Source organism: Diadema setosum, chromosome 4 (genome assembly GCF_964275005.1).
Source record: "Diadema setosum chromosome 4, eeDiaSeto1, whole genome shotgun sequence".
NCBI lineage: Eukaryota > Metazoa > Echinodermata > Echinoidea > Diadematoida > Diadematidae > Diadema > Diadema setosum.
Window position 1 is genome coordinate 41,109,850 of NC_092688.1, and position 23,821 is coordinate 41,133,670.

General features: G+C 39.9%; 1 protein-coding gene across 1 annotated transcript in view; it reads right to left on the reverse strand.

The window, feature by feature from the left end:
• The window catches only part of LOC140227256 (signal peptide peptidase-like 3), a 158,698-nt gene that overhangs the window by 34,481 nt on the left and 100,396 nt on the right, over positions 1 to 23,821 (reverse strand). The window contains 1 exon segment of the mRNA XM_072307678.1: positions 5,133 to 5,228. Coding sequence (XP_072163779.1) covers positions 5,133 to 5,228 — 96 coding nt within the window.

A 23,821-nucleotide genomic window follows, 5' to 3' on the forward strand; every position in this document is an offset into this window, starting at 1 on the left:
TCCGCTACGCTGAGAGCCTTCAGAAGAGCGAGCGGTGAGCCCGGTCATTATGGAGTAGCCCTTGTGAGTGCATATTCTGTCCATCGTCAAATATTCATGATGCACTCAGCAACCTCCATTCCATTTTTACGTACATGTAGTTCCCTCTATCTGTTTTTTCCCCCCTTCCATTTCCTCGGACTAGTAACGAGTGGGTCAGTGTTGTTTCTTGGGCAATCTTTAAGTACCTACACTGAACACTGCGTGCAGGCTGAATTTGAATAGAATGGAACTGAATTGAATTGAATTTGATTACACTCCAATGAAAACTTATCATTACAGAGAAGTGATGTCCACTACAAAAAGTAAACAAGCAAACAAACAAAAAAACCAACAAACAAGCATCAAAATACCACCACACAACAACGAATAAAACAAAAAAGATATCAAACATGTTATAGCAGCAATTTACAGGCTAGAGAATGATCCATAATCATCTGGGCTGTTTAACAAAGTAGTCACGTAGTCAAAGTAGTCATGGTATGCTGTATCTATGTCTTCAATGACATTCAAACTCCCCAATGAAAACAAAAATTTTGGAGACTTTTTCATGCAGCTATTAATACAAAAAAAAAAGAATAAGTCAAACAAAAATTTGTCTGTCAATTTTGATAGCATTTTGAAGTGGATTCTCTCTGAAAAAAAAAAATGAATAGAAGTACAAGAAGACCACTGCCATATCATGCAATGAGGTCAATCCTAACTTTTAGAATTGACTCGAATTCTTTGTGAAACACCCCAATGTCTTACTGGAGGGAAACTTTTAGAATTGACGCGAATTCTTTGTGAAACACTCCAATGTCCTACTGGAGGGATCTGAAAAATTCATAAAAACAGTCTGTTTTGAGAGACTAAAGCTAAGAAGGAAATGGATGTTTTTTAATTGCCCACTCCAGCCCCTTGTAACACGGGCACCCAGAGAGATGGCAACACTTCAAGATCACTCATAAACATGTTCGGGCAGTTTCCTGGCTCGTTTTAGTGTTGAGCCCCTGCCAAGAAATTGGACATGGGGTAGGAAGGGGGGGGGGGGGACGGCCTTTCGCCTCTCTTGGTCCCCTCACAGACTAATATCTCACATAATGGCTACAGCGGAAATCCTAGATTTAAAAAAAAAAAAGAAGAAAAAAGAGACAGAGACTAAAGTGAGCTACATACTTTAGGTCATCATTTACTCCAAACGATGGCCCACACGGATCTCTTTCACGTCCAAGTGTGCCCCATTTCTGGATGTCCATTTGGGTTGAGTCAGAATTTGCATGCTAAATTAAGGCATTGGAAAGCCTTCTAAATATACATCTGTACATGTACAGTATATAGTATGACTCCTGACTTTCAGTGGGAGGTCCCCAATTCGATTCCAATCAAATGTCTGTGTCCTTGGACAAGATGTTTTTACCCACTCTGTCTCTCTTGATCGACTTGCATTTAAATGTATACCTGGCAACGCTAGGGTAATGATACTGGCAGGGCTCTCTGGTAGAGCAGTGGCAACACCAAAGAGGCTACCCTGGATAAAGAATACCATAATTAATCTCATGATAATATGCAACAATTGATTAATACCAATGGGTAATTGTTAACAAGTCAATGAATAATAAAGTTAAAGGGGAAAAAAACTGCTACATATTTTGCATGATGCTGTTTTGTGCTCTGTGATCTGGAATGAGGAGAGAATCATGGCTATTACACAAACTATCAAGTCATGTGATCATGGCTATCCCCCCCCCCCCCCCCCCCCCCGTTTAATTCCAGTTTTGTGGTGGGCGATGGCGAGGGGTGGAGTGTACATGACGATGCAATTGTTGTCAACCCCCATCCCCCCCCCCCCAAAGAATCTCAGGACAACGTGAAGAAGCATCAAATGTATTTGACTTTCGCCTCCAGCTGGTGGGATGCAGATTGCATCTTGACAAGATGAGTCAGTCACGGTCGGACACAGATGCTGGTGCAAATTTTTCCCCTCCGGCTTTTCTCACCCATCTTCTGCGAGAGGTGTCAAACAGAGCCCCGAGGACCTGTTAAGAGGGTAGATGGAATAGCAGCCGGGAGCGAGAATGCGCCCCATGATTCCTCCCTACCATGGCAACGGTTTTGCCATCTCCTGAGTTATGGACCCCCGGGAATCCCTTTCCCCATTACTTTAAGGTTTTGTCGAGTGTTGTTGTCATTGTCATTTCTCCGTGCACACGGTTTCGGGAATTGGAATAGCATCACATGTGCTGGTTAAGTGGTGAGGGAAGGTGTGTGGATGTTTTCCTCTGTATTTCTTGATTAACATGTGGTAGTGTGTCTCAATCTTTGCCTATGTGCTACTTTATAGCAGAGCGTAGATGTGTTTCGCATGGACACAGTGTGGGTGCATGTTTCATGTATGACTCTCAGAACAATGTGTTTGTGTTGTGTGTGAGTGTGGGTATGTGCACGCAGGGAATCATTTTCCTGGTATCGCTTCGCAATTTGCTATGCATTTTTCATACCACTACTACAGGTGTACGTAAAACTACATTTGTATAGCAGTTTTCATTCAATTAGAAGTGTACAGGATACCATTTTAAAATACTGTTCATCAGCTGAAGTGGCTTATCAAATATGAGTTGGAAAAATTATTCCCAGGTGTGTGTATGCATGTATAAGGCCTTCTTATATGATCTGAACACATGAAACTGGTAATAACCCATCCATAGAAATTAGTCTTCCTGTTTAAAGGGCAGAATATTTTCGAAGATATTCTGGATGGGTAAGTTCGAGTGAGCAATCGAGGCAAAATCTCAAATTCTTGCAAAAATTCAGGTGCAAAATGCATACGTCTGTTTCAAATAAATGTAATCCCTGTTGCAGTGTTGATCCTTCAATTGGCAATGCGAGATGTCACAGCTGTTTTTCCATGCCCTTACAGGGCAAAAAACCCCCAAAAAACAAAAAAACAAAAAAAAAAACAAAAAAAAAAAAACAAACAAACAAAAAGCAAAAAACAAAAAACAAAAAACATACTGTCTGATTTTCTTTTTTCTTCTTTTACAAAGGATGTAATGAACTCACTGCCCAATCAATATGATCGGGGGTGTCATTGCAATGGACCAGAAAAATGTGGCGAAGGCATGTCTGGGAAATACACATGAAATCAATACTGGTACATTGTAGCTCTCTTTTCTTTCCTATATCTTTCTGCTTATCAATGCCATGGAAGCATGTGCATTTCTTATACGCACATGATGCACCGTTAGCCATCCAGAGGGTGCACAGAACTTTATGATACACGTCTTATTGCTTGCTGTGAGAATTATTTCAGATCAGCTGAGTGACAGCTTAATACAAAAAAAAGACAACAAAAAACACAAACACACACACACACACACGCACACAAAAATGGCAATCACAGGCGGCAACATGGGTGCTAAAATATCATTTTATAAACCTCGCATGATTATAAAACCTGGACAGAACCCTGCAGAATGCACACTTTCAACATATTCTGAGTAGGTTTTGAGCAGAGGCATAAAAAAAAAAAAAAAAAATCATTACCTAAAAGCTCTTCCATTTGCAGAAATGCTGGTTTTTATTCATTTATTTTGTTTTTAATTCCAAGAAATTGCTCCCTTACCTTTCATTGATACTAATCCTGGTATTTGGTCGTGTGATTCTCCCTGTGTATGTGTAGTGCATGCATGCAAGCACAAGGGTTACATAATGGATGGCTTCTGCTCGCCCCAAACTCAAGTAGTGGAACATGAACACTACCTTAACCCCTGAAAGCTTAGGGGCAAAGCAAACTCTGTTTTTGTTTTCTGCATGTAATGTAAATGTACCTTTAAACAATATGATTCAAGCTCTCAGATAAGGTGGAAAGTGAGTTTAAAATCCAGCTTTGTTTGTGTGGGTTTTGTGTGTGTGAATTTTGTTTTTGTTATTTGAAAGTGTAAATGGACCATATGACACAGGCCCTCAGATCAGGTAGAAAATGAATTCGCCTGCATACTAGAATACGGGAGCCTCACACTGGGTGTGCAGTATTACAAAGGGCTGTCTGCACACGAGGCAAATCTGGATATATCTATACCCATTATGAATGCAATGCCCATAGAATCAAAGATATCACGCGCCTACTGTTCCTGACAGGATATACACACACTGTAGATACACATTTTATATATAAACTGTGTTATGAATGCGACCCAGCATTTAATTAATCTTGAAATGCTAAGGAGAAACTTGCGGGTCAAGAATTCCATTACTGGACAGATCGGTGACACCACATTTGCTCCTGCAAACAGTTGCTGCAGTCTCATTTTCTCCAAGGACTAAGGGTTAAAGGGTGTGTACAGTTCTGGTCGAGGTGAGGATTTAGCTTCTAACGTTTTGTGAGATATTCAGAAACCACTTTATGAGATGTCAAAGAGCATGCAATTCTAAGGGGTATCAAAAGTTTACTTGATGAAAATCGGTTTTGAAATGGCTGAGATATCCAAAAACAAGGTGAAACAAAGGGATCCTAATAAAAGGCGTGGCCTGTAGCCTTTTATTATTATCACTTTTTTGGATATCTCAGCCACTTGAAAACCAATTTTAATCAAATAAACATTGAATCCTTCTTAAAAATACATTGTCTTTCACATTTCATAAGAGGTTTCTCATTATCTAACTTAGGAATGTTCAAAACATGAATCCCCACCTCAACCAGTACTGTACAGTCCCTTTAAAGGCAGGGTTGTGATCAGGTTTTTAGGTTTATTTTGATGTAAGGATTAGGGCTGGGGTTATGTATGTGATCAGAATTTATGTTTGGCTTTAATAGCACGTAGATATTTCATGGGAGCAATTGTCGCAGGAGCAAATGTCATGGAACCTGAGGCATCACATGGGGCAGACCCTATGATTACTGGGTAACGACAACCATTACATGTTTTCTTCATGGAAATCATAAATGAAATGATGCATGACTGATCATTATTTTCTCCTGTGCTTTCTTTGAGGGGATGTCCCTCGAACTGGCATCAAGCCAGGCTGGATCAGCCTGGCTACTCTATGACTTGCCAAACCACGGGGTGTTTGGGGGAGGGGGGGGGGGGGTCGTTGGGTTTGACGACAGAAACGCTGGAACGATACTCACTTTGTTCCTGACGAGCAGGGCCTCAATAAATACTGGCACATTGGCAACAGCAAGAACGCAAACGCCACCGTCGCTAGTACTGCAGAGAGGATGAACGGATGCATGAGAAAGGAGAGACAGAAGCAGAAAAACAAGTTTGAATCGAGTCTGCCAAAGAAGAATGACACATATATCAAGCAAAATACAAACATAAACTTCAACTACCCTTATGCTTAAAGAGATCATAGTTATGGTTGAGACCTAATTTCAGGTTTCTGAAATGGTGAGAAAATGAGAAACCTCTTATGAAATATGAAAGAGCATGTAATTCTATGAGGAATTCAACGTTTATTTGATGAAAATTGGTTTTGAAATGGCTGAGATATCCAAAAAAGAGCAATTATTACGATCGCTTTGTTTTACTTTGTTTTCGGATGCTTCAGTCATTCCAAACCCAATTTTCATCAAATACACTTTGAATTCCTCTTAAAATGGTATGCTCTGTACTATTAAGTGTTTTCTTGGTATTTCGCAAAAAGTTAAAAGCCCAATTCTCATCTCCACCAATACTGTACCATCCCTTTATTATTAACTAAACAATGAAGTACATACATGAATTCACAGCTCTCAAGACATATTAAAACCCATCCACGTCTCATCCCACAAAAAAACGTGGGAAGCATTATTTATGACCAAAAGAGGGCGTCCTCAGACCTCAGGCTTGGCCAGGAGCTGTAGAATAATTCTAGCCAATCACAGAGATCCTTACTGGGACTCAGAAAAATAATTTATGCAAAGAAACCTATTTTAGAATGTCTCTTATTGGCCAAAACACCTGCCAGGGGTTCGAGCCTGCTGAGAAACTAATCAATATTCATGTTTACAGCGCGCATGTATCTTTGTTGCCCCAGCAACTGCAGTGATTCCTTACGCGCGGTATCGGTGATATCGATCTCCTCATAGAGTGCTTGACGATATCTGATTACACGAGCTCTTGATCCTTGTGTGTACGGTGTGTACGTACGTGTGTGTTGTGTTGAATTCCATTTACGTTAGTGAGTGTGGGTAACTTCTCTAGGTTTCCCGTCCATTTCTCTCTCTTTTCTCTCTTTTGCTTTCGTATCATTCTATATCTTTTATTCTCAGAGTACAATCGTACTTCTGAGAGTGTTTTGTTCATTTTTCTCAGTGACTATCTCGTTTGCAACAATTTTAGAGGTGAGTTTTTGTCCTAGTGTTTGTTGAGTTTTTGGATTGAACACGATGTAGCTTATCTACGTGTGTGAGAGAGAACATCGTAGTTTGTGTGGTACCCACTCGTTTGTTTCCGTGTAAGCATTTTTACCGTAAAGTGTCTTCATCGTTCGTCTTCCAAGCATCGTGTTTTCACCCTAGTTTTCCTCATCGTAGTTTTTTACCTCGATTTCTTTTGCGGTGCAAGATGTTCTGTGTATTTTTTCTACGGTAAAATGCCATCGTTGATGATCTTCATGTATTCATTACTAGTTTTTCACCTCCGTTTCATTTTTATGTCTAACGTAACGTAGTTACAACTATGTTTAGAGCTAGTTAGCTAGGTCTGCGATGTCTGTATCGTTTGCTGATGTGTTTTGTGAGCTGAGAGTGACTATGGTGGGAGTGATATTCACGGTTTTGCTGTGGTGGAGGTGATGGCAAGATGCAATTTATTTCGTGTAACCATGCATGACGTTGATGATGGCGAGTAAAACTACGACACGAGTAGCCTAGCCTAGGCCAATGGCAATGACGAGAGCGACACTGAAGAAACGGGGCCGATGCTCGCTCGTGCACGGGAGTGGTCTAGAGTACAGAGACCTGCATTATTTATAATTTTTTCCTTTTTCTTATTCACTCGGGTATCTAGTGCTCCCAACCCAAAATTCGTGTCTCTGAAGAAACTCAACCAAAAGCTTGACAAGTTTGCATCAGGTCTATTCTGTAGTAAATATTAGAACTAGATTCTAGGCCTAAATGGCGATGCTAATTTAGTTTTCATTTAGAACTCGACGATATCCATTTCCTTTGCTCATTTTTCAACTGATAAATTATTTTGAACTGTACTAAAATTCTGATGTACTGCATTCACCATTGTAATAAAGAACCTGCTGATCAGGTGTTGTATTCTATCCTTTTCATTTCCTCCCTATCCTTTTGGTTTCCTTCCTGTCACTTTCTTCATTGACCCTGGATGGAAAAAAAAAAATCCCATCTTGCCATGTAAAGACAGAACACATACCATCATGAAAAATCATGACATTGAAATAATAATGAAAAATATATAAGTGACCAAAATACTTGTTTGTGAAAATAAATAACAAATGAAAGGTGATTTCTTATGGAGCAGTTCTTTCAAATGTCAAACAGCTTCGATAATGAAGCAAGTGAAATCTGAAAACTATCCTGGCAACAAGTTGATATTGATAGGGAATTCTAACAAAAACTGTCACACCATTTGATGTTTGAATTTGTCTTTTTTATTGGATGAGGTTATAAAACTATAAATGCCACCGATAAAATAACAATCCTCTCAATTTGAACAAGAGCAGTAGGGTGGTACACTGGTACGACTCCGTAAACAACTGATTATATATGCATCGTATCCATGGGCAACTGCGGGATAACTGCAAGAAGGCGCAGGAAATTAGACTTGAGTCAAGAACGATTATTTATTATTATTTTTTTATTCAAACTATTATTTTTTTTTCTTGGACTGAAAAACCCAAAATATTTCATATTACGTTTCTAAAATATATATGAATATCTGAAGTATTTTTATCGTGATTTTATGAAGAATTAGAATTATTTTAAAAAATATAAATACTAGACGGGCTGAACAAGGAAGTCTAATTTCACCCCAAGAATTTGCAGCACACCGCATCTCGGGTGCATTCCTAGCGTTCTTGCCGCACTCTCACCTAGCTAGCTGCCATGTGCAAGCCATGGCCAGTCACATGTTCACCGCGCACAGTACACACGTTGTGTAGCCAGTTTACCGATCTCATTCCTGATCTCGTGCGTGTAGAAAATTCTCCCAAAACTAAGCCAGACATGATTTTGGAACATACATTACAGTGTCAAGACCTTTTCAGTGGACTTTGGATTCGCTATTTGTCTGTTTTAGCTCTTGAATGTACGACTTCGAACGTCCGATTTGTTTTTCACCACACCACGTGGAGCTAGCTGCGTGTTTTTTCAGCCCCATGCTTCTCCACACACGTACACGTAGACGTCACACACACAAGCCATCGCGATCGAAGTTTGAGCGATAGCGATAACATGTGCGGAGCAGACATGCGGATTTCAGCACAGGGTAAATGAGTAGTTGAACGTATCACGATTGTAAAACAAATCTTTTTCTATGTCTCTGCAAATTTGAATTAGGTTATCTCAGCATAGATAGATTATGATACATTACAAAATAGATTAGCCATAGCAAGAACTTGCTTACATGAGCGTTATTAGATAACGTTGCAAAATAAAAACCCCGTCATTGAATGGAATGTTCCAGAGCTATCTCTGGGGGCTCGAGGACACTATGGACACGTCTATTCGCAAGTGGGTAAGATGTGATTACAGATGGCTTGAAATGAAGAGGATTTATGAATGAAATACACAGAAACTATTTTTTTTTCATAATTCCTGCACAGTTTATTATTTCTTTTCATAAAATTCACATAAACTAGTGCTGCATTGAGTCAAGTAAGTGCATATTAGCACGAGTGTACACGCATCATCCCTCCTGCCTAGTGGGAATGACACAGGCAGTTTTTCAATTACGTATGAATGCCCTTCGCGTGTAGATCGCGCCGTAGGGAAGATCGCGCCCAAGTTATGGCCAACTTACTAGGCAGGCACTATTTTACAGATTACACAGAGGCCCGTACGTGGATGGGTTAAATGCCATTCTGCAAGACAAAATATCACCATTCTTTTAAAGATACAGAGAGCCCATTATGGTGCTACACTTGTATATCATTATAACATAAGAGCCGTCCACACACGACCCAAAATAATGGTGTTTATAAATCAATTTTTGCAATGCCATACATAAAACAACTTATAATTCTTGTGTGTGGACACAAAAAAACAACACTGACGGTTCCTATTTAAATCGTGATGCAAAGCTCAGTCCACCTTGATTTCTTTTTTTTTAATTCTTATTTGAATTCTCTTGCAATAAATTGCCTTACAGTGTGTGATCAAGGAGGTGGGAAGAACTTTCCACCTCCCTGGTGTGAAGCAACTAGGCCCAGTGTAAGGGCGCCTTAGGTCATCCTCCAGTCATTATTTAGGCATGCGCAATTCAGGGTTTTAAAGTGCTTTACCTGCAGCAGAGCAAAGGTTTTTGTTTTGGGTTTTTTTTTTTTTTTAAATGTACGAACGATGAGCAAATAGTGATCCTAAACCCTACTACTTGTGTGTACGGATGGGCCTAGCCCATGTGAATAAAAAAAAGCAAAGAAACAGGAAATGGCTCAGTTATCCTCGTTTTGACTGACAGCTGTCATTCCATGACCTCACAGCTACGTGTGACTAATTTGTCTTCAAAAGAACCCCCCCCCCCCCGCCCCATGCTACAACGATCTGGTGCTATGGCCAATCTGTCCAAAAGTAACAGTACCAAATATAGAAGGTGTAATCTAACAACACTAAGAAAGGAAATAGTTTTCTGAGAGGTATCACGGTGTAGTGATACACAGTTTCAGTATCGGTGGCAATTTTGCAATTTTCTTGTGCTTTGATGCACACTATACATGTACCAGTACATTGTACACAGAATAGAAGTATGTACAAGAATGTAACACTTAAAAGTACTCGAAATGAAGTTAATCTTCATTATACTTTTTTCAAACATTTGTTTTCTTTTTCTTTACTTTGCAGTCACGATACATTATTATTTTTTTTTTTCGGAGCAGCAGTGAACCATATGGTAAGCCTAATTCGGAATTCTCTTAGGCAGGGTCAGGTGAATTAGCTATTGTTTGCTTTGGCACATAATACTGTAAAACGAGGAATGCTCGCGTGCATTTCAATTTCACAAATTTCGCGAGAGCCAAGATTCGCAAAATCAAAATGGACATGAAAGTTCTTGTCATCACTATATGCATTGAATGTTAGAGGCAACTCACAAATATTTCATGCCGCGAAAAAGGCCGTCGGCTCCAATTCTAGAAAATTTCATGCCACAACTAGAAATGTCGCTACAGCGACTGGTTATACCCCCGCCAAACAACATTTCATAAGCTTTGGTCAAAACAACATTTCATAAGCTTTGGTCAAAAAACTGAGGAAGTAGTTAAATCCGCAAGATCTTTCCTTGATCTTCTGCCATTAATATGCCGTTACCATGGCAACGTACTTTTGGGTACTGTCGAAAAATGCGTCTTGCACATCTACAACCAAAGGCACACATCTGTACCATGTTTCATGGAAATTGGGCAAAAACTGAGGAAGTAGTTTGCAACACAAAATTTTCCATCATTTTGGCTCATAATATGTGAGCTGTTACCATGGCAACATACTTTTTGTCACTGTCAAGAAATGTGTCATGCTGACCTATATCCTAAGACAAACATTCAATATGAATTCCATGAGAATTGGAAGAACACTGATGAAGCAGTTTTGCCATGAAGCATTTTGCCCTATATTTTACCAATAACATGCCGTTACCATGGCAACGCACTTTTTGCCACTGCGGAAATATGTGTCTTGCACATTAACATATTCAGATGAACATCTGTACCTAATTTCATAAAAATTGATCAAAAACTGTGGGAGGAGTTCGCGACGCAAGATTTGTACCCATTTTTGCCCATAATATGCCGTTACCATGGCAACATACTTTTGGGTACTGTCAAAAAATACGTCTTGCACATCTACAACCCAAGGCACACATCTGTGCCAAGTTTTATGGGAATCGGTTGAAAACTGAGGAAGTAGTTCGCGACGCAAGATTTGCAATGGACCGACCGCCCGACCGCCCGACCAACCGCCCGACCGACCGACCGCCCACCCGACCGCCCGCCCGACCGTCCGCTGATTCCTATATACCCCCTTCAAACTTCGTTTGGCGGGGGTATAAAAATATTGTGTTTTACAGTGTACAGTGTATTTAAAAAAGTATACTGTACACTACTTCTATTCAGTTGCTAGACAGAAGTCATATAAACTAGTGTCCTGGATGATTATCAAAGGTGCTAGGGTGCAGTGCTTACATCACTTGCATCATACCAGCCTTGTAGCAAAATCAGCCCATCCTCAACGGGTTAAAGCTGCAAGCCATTCCCAACAGTGTTGATGTCTTCATCATGGAGCCAGCATCTCGGGGATGCTTTAATACTGGTGATGTTATACAGTCTGTGCGTCTGGCCGGACTGGGTCCAACTTCCTCTGTTGAATGACCCCCGACCATGATAAGTCAACGCACAGGAATAGTAGTGCAGAGAGTGATGGGAATATTCCTTGTGTACAGAGTATATGCCTATATTATGTTGCCTCATGTTTTAACATCACATTTACAAGCAAGATCGTTGTCAGTCTCGTTGTCAGTTGCCCGTCTCATCCCGGTTGGAAGTGTTTCCACTTTGGTTTCGGTTCAATTTTGGGGCTAGTGCATAGGCCAGTGCAATACAAACAATTTGACCTCTAAATCATGACTGCAAAGACCAGATAATATCAAGCACATCACACATTGTAGCTTGACCTCGCCTGTACAACGATACACTGTATGCACAGATGTACTACTCTTGCATGCGAGCATACCAAGAGTATATATGCTCAAGTGACAGGCCAAGGTTTTCGTGATACAGTTATTGTGTAGAATATCTAAATAACATGCAGCCAAATGGAAGATCCCTTAATATTCATGACTGATCCGTCACACTTTGTAACTGTCAATACGATATGAAACGCTTTCAAAACATGTAAGTTAAACAAGGATCTTTTTTTTTTGGTGCAGTTTGAAAAGCAAAAAAGCAGCGAACATGATAGGTAAGGGTGATTTATCACGACCTTCCTGTATGCGGAGCCGAAAACGATTCTCTCTCCTTGGGGGGTGGGAGAGGGTTGGCGAAGTGAGAACCTCCTTCGATACAACATTCGCTGGCAATACCGTTTCCTGTGCCGTATAAATCAGAGATCTGATTTCTGCCGTAGTAATTACCACAGCAAAGAGGGGGGAACCTCTTTCTCCTCCATTTCATCAGGATAGAATTCCCCTTCCTTGGGGGCCCTTCCATGTTCTGTAAAGATTTATTTGTTAGTGACAAATGATGCTGAATGAAAAAAAAAAAGTATATATGACAGCTGAAATCAAGTTGCCTTGAAATTCTTCACAGAGAAAATAAAGCATTTACAGTTTTGTACAAATTTCACTGTCAGTCTCTGTTTTTTTTTTTTCTCTCCCTTTTCTCCACCACCTTGTGCTTGTGTCACCCTCCCTAAATTCTAGGAAGACATTCACTTAGCTGATGTGAATGTCACATTATCACAATACATTAAAGTGCATTATCCAAAAATATAGACGCTTCTGTAGAGACATCTCCTATTGATATACAAATGTAGCATGGTGTATTTGAGGTGGGTGGAGCAATGACCATCTTCACCAACAGATATCTCAATGGTCAGTACATGAAAAGATCAAATAAACACGCATTTAAACCCCTGATATGAATTGTGCACAGAGGTGTCATAAGAGGTGCACAGAACTGTCATAAGAGAATGAAGTCCCACATACGAAAATTATTGGACTGTGATGCTCACTGCAATTCATCAGAAGCTAAGATTTTTCAAGAAGTCAAGAGGATCTTGCTTAAAGAGTATTCATACCCTCAAAAGAGATTGCATTCATTTCTGCTCCCTGCTGAAGGATAGTGCCGGTTAAGCTAGCAACCCATTTTACCTGACCCCATCTCCTTATCCCCCCCCCCCTCCTAAATTTGATACATCAACTGCCTACCCTGAGGATATTGTGGGGGATACTTCGGAAATGGCCCACTTTAGTATGTAGGTCTTTTGCAATATATATGTCATGGTGGTGTGAAGTATCAAATATCTCAGCAATTATGTGCAACCAAAAGGCTTCCTCTATCAAACAAAAAACAAATAAAAATGACCCAACAAAGTAAAAAAAAAAAAGAAAAAAAAGACGAAAAAAAACCCAGCAACGATTGTGAAGAGTAGCGTCAAGAACCAATTTTCTTTCTTTTGTTTGCCTTTTTCTTGCCTGATCTGGTCTGGGATTTGATTTAATTCTTGCTGAGGACAAGATGTAGAGGCAGCAACTTGTTGAGACCGGCCTAGGCACCTTGTTTAGGTCAGGAAGGCAAGGAAAAGGTGGGTTTACTAGACTCATCTGGGTGCCTTGTTTTCGAAAGACAAATGTTGCCTTTATGAGTTTCATCAAGTAACCTCCAAAATGCACTTTTTTTTTTCTTAGCTACGCTCTCTAATAATCACATGTTCAAATAAAAACAGGTTAATTAGGTACACTGTACTTTTATCAAATAATGTGTTAGCATGGGTCCGCAAAAATAGAACTGGAACATCATCCGCATTGTTAACAAGCCCCCCATCAATGTCGGCTATTATGAAATTACTCACTTATCAGAGAGAAACAGGGGAGATGACATGCACTTACAGCTGCTGCCACACGAGACATTTACACTGGAGTTTTGAGGTGAAAGCTATCCACCAAATCACTGCCAGCTGGATGCAGGGGAGCATTAACCCACTGAAGACTAGACCCGAGTATACTCGGGCAGTTTTCTATGGGAAATGCGTGTTACATAGCAAAATCAGCCCGTCCTCAACAGGTTAAAGGGAAATTCAATCCAAATAGTATGTTGCTTTATTCGAAAACAGAAAAATCAGATAAGTAGATGTGCAAGAATTGGGGGAAAATATCAGACACATCAGAAAGTTCAATGACAAAGACAACTAGGCAACTTGATATAATCTTGAGGTGCTGAGCGGTTCTCCATTCCATTTGTACACAAAAATTCACCAATTTTTTTTTCTTCTCCTTACAAAATTTGTCTTCAGACATGGTCTTGTAATATGTAGTTAGAGCAATACATTTTTGTGTGCCTTCTTCATCAGATAGGTCTGTCTGTGTCAAAATATTTGAGAAAAATGAATATTATAACAATTTTGTGAACAAAACAAATGGAGATCTACTAGACACCTATGCCACACAGTGTTGCCAATTTGTCTTACTCTCATGCTGTTACAATTCATAACTTTGTTGATGTGTCCATACCTCCATCCCATCTTTACTGATGTTCTCTTTTCATACAAAGCAACACAATGTCAGGATGGAATTTCCCTTTAACTCTTTATGTGCCATGGTGGAAACCCCCCTGTGTGCCACGTTATTCCGAGACACGAAGGTAGTCATGCTTTGAGAAAGAATTTTGTTTTTCCAAGCTATATAACTTCTACAAATTTCTGTTAAGCTGGACATAATAGTCAGAAAAGTTGAAGAGGAATGCTAAGCTTTGCTTTGATATAAATTTTTTGACAAATCTATTTCTGTTTATCTTTTAATGACCAGTTGCTACATTACTGTAAAGGCATGACTTTTGCACATGAAACCGTGAGAGAAACTTAGAATTTACACGCAAATTTAGTTGGGAACACCGCTTGATAGTCAATCACCACAGAGAATGCAAGCTGTATGTAAAAAGAACAAAAGCGCGAGAAAAGCTTTCATTGTACCGCGAAATTAGGCGATTTATCGATCGTTTTGAGCGGATTAGTGCGTTTGAGCGAAATGTGCGAAGTTGGCACGCCGTCGACTGAGTGGGACGTGCGAACATGGCACATACAGAGTTAATCTCACACACTCTGTTGAGATGATCCCTCATACTTCTAAAGTGTAACAAGTATTCTGCAACTGTTGTCCTTTACTACACAAAAGTGATAATCCTGTTTTCTGGGATTTTCTTTTTAAAGATAATAAAAAGTTTTGGTACCTCAAAAGTTTCCCTGAATTTCCTTGTCTTGGTTTGTGTTTCAGGTTAAAGTACGTTGTCTGTGAGAATTACTCGCCCCAAAGTGCTCTCATGTCTTAGTAATCATGCAATAATGGTTTCGTACCAGAGCCGTCATGGTACCGCGGCGAAAATTATAGTACAATGTATGTGTATTGTACGAAACCACTGACTGCGACCAGCACCGTGCAGCCCCATACGCATAGCTAACAGCGACCAGCAGCCCCATACGCATAGCATAATGGGGCTTCGCATTGTAGCATTCAGGATCATGGAAGAATTAGCATCACGGGTAACAGTCAATTTAAAATCCAAAAATTTCTTCAATTTGAAGACTTACCAACTAAGTTGAAGTATTGAAAACATGCTTCATACAACGTTTGGTTCTGCCAATAGTCCCTTTCTGTTCGAATTGATGACGGAATGTGACTCGGTTGAGAGGACCTTGGGAGAGCTACATACACTGACTATTACGGCCAGCGCATGCGCACACAAACATCTTATCAGGTCATGGATTTGAAATCTGTGTGCATGCATGTGATGTGTTCTCATGCACTGGCTGTAGTATTCAGTGTACGTAGTTCTCCCAAGGTCCTCTCGACCGAGTCACATTCAGTCATCAATTCGAACAGAAAGGGACTATTGGCAGAACCAAACGTTGCCCTAAGCCTGTTTTCAATACTTCAACTTAATTGGTAAGTCTTCAAATTGAAGAAATTTTGGGATTTTAACTTGACATGTACCCGCGATACTAAATCTGTCATGATCCTGAATGCTACAATGCGAAGCCCGATTACGCTATGCGTATGGGGCTGCTGGTCGCTATGCGTATGGGGCTGCTGGTCGCAGTTAATTGCATGATTACTAAGACAAGAGAGCACTTTGGGGCGAGTAAGTCTCACAGTGTTAGTTATATGAAAGGTACTTTAACCTGAAACACAAACTAAGACAAGGAAATTCAGGGCACCAAAACTTTTTATTATCTTTAAGTCATTACTGTTGTTGTTGTTTGTGTTTTTATTTTTGCTGTAGTGAAGGTTAATGGATAGTGTTTTAAAAAAATGGTAGTAATGTATCACTGAAGAGGAAATCTATGATATTGATTCATGTGAAGATTAGTGCATGAAAAGTTGGGTACTGTTCATCACTCTGAAGGTTTGCTAATCAGAAAATAAAATAAAGTTCATTACTCCAAAAATATAAAGTTTGTTACTCCAAAAATGGAGAAAAAAAAAAGGTGAATACAAATGAACCTTCATCATCACAATGCTTTTTTTTTTTTTTTCGTTTTCGGGTTAATGAACCTTCAAATTTATGAACCTGATTTCATTTCCTGAAATACAAATGTAGCCAAAAAGTTTCAGTTTTTTAATGAATATTAGCAAAGGAAGACAGTGCATATGATGCGTGAAGATATGGCCTATTAAATCAAATCGCTTACATGGACGACACACTGGCCATTGAATTTCAAAACTGAAATTCTCAGATATGCTACAGATTGCAAGTAATCACAATAGTCCCAGATACCCAATTTTTACTCAATAAAGTGGTCTGAAAATTGCACAGTATAATCATGCTATCACAGTTAGATATGAAACTTGTGCAATCAAATTCTTCACAAACAAATTAACAGCAATTTAAGTGGAAGTTTTGCCTGCAGATTTTTTTTTTCTACAAAAATACATTCTGGCTTTAATCTGATAGAGGAACTCCTCTCAAGGCCCATAAAGAATGCCCCAAAATTAACTACAAAGAGAAAAATATGAATATAATTCCATCTTTTTAAATACTAGGCCTAAGGGTAGGAAAAGTTATGACGAATTACTTTGTTGTCCAATACATTCTGATTCTTGAGCAACTTCTCTGTAACAAAATATTCACAGTCACACAATAAAATGGAAAGATAAAGTTCTGGCATAATGAATGCAACTCAAGTTTCAACTATATTTGACACTGATATGTGAATTTCTGTAGATACATGTAGAATGAGGCAACCACACACACACACACACACAAAAAATACTGCAAAATTATGCGTACGACAAAAAGTGAGGGGTAACGTTCGGCACAACACACACATATCTCATTGCAAATGAGTGGTTTATTGCAAAATGTCAAATCGCAAGTGATACTGATCAAAAGAAACAGCTTGAATTAGCATTGAATGCCACAGTCAGAAAACGTGCATAACTGCAAATCAGTCACACACAGATCCCCCCCCCCAAGTCTTACAAGGCAAGACAGTGTGTAGCATTCTTATGCATAGAGGAAATGTCAAGCTGCGTAATAAACTTGCATCTCACAAAAAAACTCCCCATTGAATTATTCATTCTGGATGTTTTCGCACCACTCGGCATGGTAGAATGAAAAGCAGAGGAATGCTACAATATCAGCAAGATGCCGACTCTGTGCACCACCACTGCCAATGTGGACAAGCACACTGCTCAAGAGGATCTCTTAATGTCAGATTTTTCAAGCAAGTAATGTCTTTTTAATAAGCAATCAAGTCTCAAAAAATACATTTTTGTGGTTTCCATGGTGCTTTTTTTCAAATCATAATTTTCTTATTATTACCTCGGCGAAAGAGGCTATTTTTTTTTTTTTTTTTGCGGGCGTTGATTTGTTTGTCTGTTAGCATGATAACTCAAAAAGTTATGACCGAATTTGGATGAACTTTTCAGGGAAAGTTTACATCGACACAAAGAACTGAAGATGTAAAGTTTGGTAGTGATCTGGATCACCATCTGGATTCAGGGTTTTTCTTCTTTAATTTTTTGAAGGATTCTTTTCGTCATTGGCATATAGGGCCAACAAACGAGGGAATTCAAGCTGTGCGTACGTATATGAGGTGCGCATAATATATGCGCCCTGACTGCAAGCTCAAAGCCCGGCAAGAAGATGAGGTATAGATGCCAGAAAGGATTCTTTATCATGGGAAACAGAGTCATTTTCAGCATATGGGTGGAAACGAGCTGCTAGGTCTGCACTCGGAGTGCTTTTCTAGTTCATTGACTAAATTTATAACTGCGTCTTAAATTGGCCATGCATTTTCATAGACTGAAGCTTCTGCTTATGAAATGTTTGTGATTTGTCTTCATGACTGTGTGTGGACTTCATGAATTCAATCAGCTCAATGAAAAAAATGATGATTTCTGTTAAATATAATCTTTCTCCAATGTAAGACAAGTGAATAATTCAAAGGTGCCAATTTGAAGACTACATCTTTAACATTTCTGGAGCTAAATTCTCTAGGACCAAATTGGTTCCATCATCAATCCTCCAATATGATTTGGCGTAAGCCCATATCACCATATAATATTCAAACTCCCCAACCAGAAAGCAAACAATAAACAAAATTGCATATGTTTGCAAAATACAATCTTTAGTATGCATCGTTGCAGCCCTCCATGCAAGAGTGACAAGAATGTGTTTTAGGATTTGCTCTAGTTGTTGCTGTTGTCTTTTTTTCAATCCAGGCATTTTGCTAGCCCGTCAAATGTCAGGCGGAAGGTGGGGGGGTGCGTTTCCGCTTCAACGGATGCCATGACAACACGAGGCATTGGCGGGGAAGTGGGAAATCCTGGTGGATTTTCTTCTACAGTGTTTTCTGTCATTCCTCTGCGATCTGCAGGTGTGTCTACAATGCACATAAAGAAACATCAGTCTTCCCTCCCTCTCCCTTCCCCCCCCCCCCCACTGCAAGCATGGCATGCACTTTTCCTAGCAACCAATACATCACATTTTCTCATTATTGCCTCTTCAATGATTACTTGGAGGCACCTGGCACTGCTTACATCTCGCGGCTTCAAACTGGAGATAAGAGGTAACATACTTCCTGTTCAATTTGTTTATTCCCGCTTTCTTCTTTTTCTATTTTTTCCCCCAATAAACAAATGACTGGGAAATTTGGCGATCAAAACGCTGAACAAAGTATTTTTCTTTTACAGGAAAGCCCACATCGCTATTTGGTATCCGATGGTTTCACATTGAAACCAAACTCAGTTTTTAACATAATATACAGTAGTGTATGTCTGATTGTTGTGATTCTACATACAGGTTGATGAATGTAACATTCCACTTGAAAATAAAAGCCTGGTATTCTTTTTTTCATATGAAATATACTGCAATTTATGTAGTGGTGGAAGGAGAAATTATGCTGACTAGAATGATGATAATGTTGACAGTACTACCAATATTGAATATATTCATATATATGCAAAAAAAAAAAGTAACAAAAGAATGAATCTAATTTTTCCCTATACAAGACTTGACCTGCATGCAAGCATAATGCACATAACATCAAGTACTGAATACTATCCACAAGGAATTGAACAGAGCCACGACGTGATGGATGCATGCATGTTACACTGTGAGGCTAAGCCACAGCTGAGCCCCAGTATTACTGTTTAGCATCTGATAATTGCGAGGCCAAGCTGTGGACATGACTACCTCAGGAGGTAGCCTCAAATCACGCAGGCAACTCAGCCTAGCATTACCATTTACACCACACTCTAGCCGCAATCGAGCTTTGGTGAAAACGGGGTCCATGATCACTTACGTGTGCACTGGGCCACACTGCAGATCAACCAAGACCCTATAGTCCCCTGGGAATGGATGCTAGATACTGAACATGTGTATGTAATGCAGATGGTACACTTATACAATCTTATACCTTCTACTTCTAAAGTTAAATGCAGAACTCAAGAAGGAATCTATATTTGAGGAATAATCTGGAAGTACTGGAGAAGAAGTAAAGTGCTCCTTAAAATACTTTGTAGCCTCTGAAAATAAATACAATAAGTCACCTTAATCTACAAAAGAAAGGGTTCTTAAAAGGTGCAGAAACACAAATCCAAGGGAGTTACGCAAATTATGCAGCGATAAGAATGCAGTGGCATGTCTGATATCTTAGCACCAGAGGAGAGAAAGGGCAAAAGCTAATGGCCATGGTCTACTCCAAGTTTTCCTGTCGCTCGTTGGAATTGGATGCTCTGCTGAGAATGGGGTGACACTCCATTGTGTCTAAGGAGAAGACGACACGTCGTGACTACAAGTAGGTGATGTCGAGTCCTGAAAAGTTGACTTATTGCCTTCTGGAGTTTGCAGTCTGGGGAATGCAAAGCTGGAGTCTCTCATGATTCCAAACTCTGCTGTAACTCTCCGTTCATCCGGCAGGTGACAAACACTGCAGGATGTGTTTCTTTTTTTTTTTAATCTCTCTCTCTCTCTTGTCTGGGACCGAAGCGCCTCTTTTAGATATCAGCTCTCTGGAAAGCTAATGCCGCATCACCCACGGATTCGTTTCGTTTCCTTTTCCTCTTTTTTTCCCCCATGCTCTGTCTGTTCCTCGCCGAGTCCGGGATATCCATTGCGTTTCTGATCCGGGGAACAGCGACGCTCGGCGCGACACCTGCCGCAAACAAACATTTCTCGGTCGACCGTCGTCATGGGGGGAGCAGTGAAAAGCCGAAGGTGAGATGCCAGTCTTGCATATATACATACATTCACCTGATTGTAGCTCTCACGTTGGGCACTTCTAGGATTTTTTGCGAAAGAATTACAGCTGGAAGCGGTAAGCCCATCATGGGAGATATAGCAGAACTGTGTTTTTCTACACATCCTTGCATCGTGCCTGGGTTATAATGATATCCATTATATAACCTTGTAGCACAAGCATAACGGGTGAGAATGCCGCAATGTAAGGAAAAATGCGATTACACTTTTACATACATTCACTGAGAAACTGACAATGACCTTGATAAGCACGATACTTTGCATATCCTTTTTCAGCAAACACTACAATGTACAGTAATGTATGTTCATGTCATGACACCACGCACAACAAAATGGGAGAAATTAGGTCTTCGATCATGGTTTGGTAGTTGAAATAAATTATCTTTTGTGTGATAAATCAGTGTGTAGCTTCCTTTGTGATGTTGTGGGGATGTATTGCAACAGAAGTGTGCAGCATACTATAAAACAGTTCTACTACAAATTAAAGCAGTTGTGAGCCTCTTTGCAAGTAATGTACATACACATTAAGCCTTGATACGACAACTTGTTGTTGTTTTTTCAGTCTTTATGTCATGAAGGCATATAAATGTCAGTGGTTTCTGTGGTCACATACTGCTGCTACTGCAGTTATATATTCTCCAAAGTGCATGCATTGCTGTATGGTATGGGGTAGCTTTGCAACTTTGCATTTTTCATGGTGGTTCCTGGAATTTTTATGGTGGTAAGGCTTGTATTGGAGTAGGAAAATTCCTGGTTTTGCATTTGGGGATACCTAGGGATAAAGGATGGGACGGTTGAAGACAGGCATTCTGTTAATCAAACCTCCAAGAACAACTGATCCTTTGCTGATAGACTCCGTGTGTAATGCATCATGCGTTACAGCCTCAAGGGAGAAGACTTTTAATGTGATCTTAGGGGAGACTCTATCTCGATCCTCTCTTTCTCTTCTGTCACTTGCTGTCCTTGCACGGCAGAGCACATACGTGTGCTCTATTCCTAAAAGGCTCCATAGTTTGGATGTCCCATCTATATCCTCCCATCACCTCCCCTCAACCCCCCCCCCCCAAAAAAAAAAAAACCCAACAGCAACAAAATAAAAAACTCCAAACTCTTCCTCTTTATGCCATCTCACTCTCCTCCCCCCCCCCCCCCCCACCGACAACCACTCTCCCCATCCCATTCTTCTTCCTCTTCTTCCCTTTCATATTTCTCACTTTTTCCAACCTTTCCCTATCTTTTCTCTCATGCTCCTCCGCCTCTTCTTCTTCCTTACTTCTTCCCCCTGCTTCACTCCCTTCCCCTCTACCCCTCCACCTGTTGCAGCGATTTACTCCATCTTTTACTTGTTCATCACGATCATAGTTGTCTTGATGAATGTGATGGAGATGATGATGACGATAATGATTATGATAACATCACTTATCTTTCCACTCTGTGAGTACTCTTCCAATTGCCTGACAGCAAGACCCAACTGAAATCATATGATACTTTAATTCGCATCCTGGTGAGTTTTATGTGCACCACCCCAATTCCCTACCACTCACTTTCATATCAGCACTTTGAATTTGTCCACTCCCCCCCCCCCCCCCATACTTTGCTGTAGAGGTCATAATCACAATTTGGATGAGAATCAACCATGGTAATCACTAGGAGTAATGACCTTTTTGCATGCCATCCATCCACAATAATTCTAAAGAGCAAGTAAGACCTACACCCAGAGCACACGGTCACGTATTTGGATGGTGCCTGAGGGATCATCAAATATGTATCAATGGTTAATTTTCCAACCGCAGCAGCACCTGGGTCCCACCTATGCCTTTTCGTGTCATGCTCTCCCTGGGCGCTTACAGCATTTCGACCTCGACAACTACAAGCTCTCTGTGAATGGCCATTTAAAAGCGCAGCACTGGGATGATGCATATAGTGCGTCATTACATCGCGGAGCTGACAAATGTCTGGCTACCCTCCCACACACGCGGTTGGCATAACAAACAGTAACCATGAACTTGGCTAAGAGGTAAGGGATTAAAGCCCCCCTTGCTGGTGGGGGGAAGGGGAGAAAATGTTATACATTGTATCATGTGACAAGTTATAACCAGCCAAAAAGTCAAATTTACCCTTGCCATAAAAATCCTCCCCACTTAAACAGCAACCAATCACACCATGTTCTATTATGGCAGTTAGGTACAACATACATTTGAATCATAACATACATTTCGGGAGCAGCATATGGTATCAGAATTAGTCAATAAAATATATCCTTTTTCTTCATCTACAGAATTTCTTTTTCCCCGACTTTCTGAGAAGCTTGGTGACTTGCAAGGGCCGTGAAATCAGAAGACAGAATTCTACTACATACAGCATGTGTCTAATGACTGCACTTACAATGTACAAAGCACCTGAATTTTCTTTTACGCCCACTAATAAATTTACAATCATGAAGGATGGCATTCCAGCACCTTTTGTAACTATTTGAATAAATAAAGAACACTGGGGAGGAAAATTGTGGAGTGACTTCTGCAGAATAATTTCAGCACTTAGCAGCTCTCTGGTAAATGTGCACATGGCAAAAAAAAAAAAAAAAAAAAAAAAAATATTGAGCCTCTGTACGGACTGACCTAGAGACTACAGCATGTACACATAATTATCCCTCTAAATCCACATCCTTTTGCTGTGAAAAAAAAAAAAGGCATTTGGCTTGAAATGTCAGTCACCTGACTTTAATTACTCCTCTTTTTTTGGCTGAGTCAGAGAACAATGTACAGCAATCTGATTAATATCATGCATCTCCAGGTCACTGTGATTGCGTGTCATTCATGGTTGCCTAGCAATAATAATCACACAAAAAAAGTTAAGCAAAGAAAAATAAAAGATTATAGATTTTTCATCAATTAAAATTTGATGAAAAAAAAAAACAACAAATTTTGCTGGATGAAAAATCTATTTTCATCTAGCAATGTTTGGTTGAATAGTTTGACTTTTGTCGTTCTATTCTACTTGTTTGTTTCACTCATTGCCAACCAGCAAAGCTTTATCTCGGTATTAATCTGTTTACTCCAGCCCCCCCCCCCCCAAAAAAAAAGGCCTAAAGTCAGTTCTTCAAACAGTCAAAAAAAAAATATCTGCAAGACTAGCAACTACATATTATTACATGCATACATACATG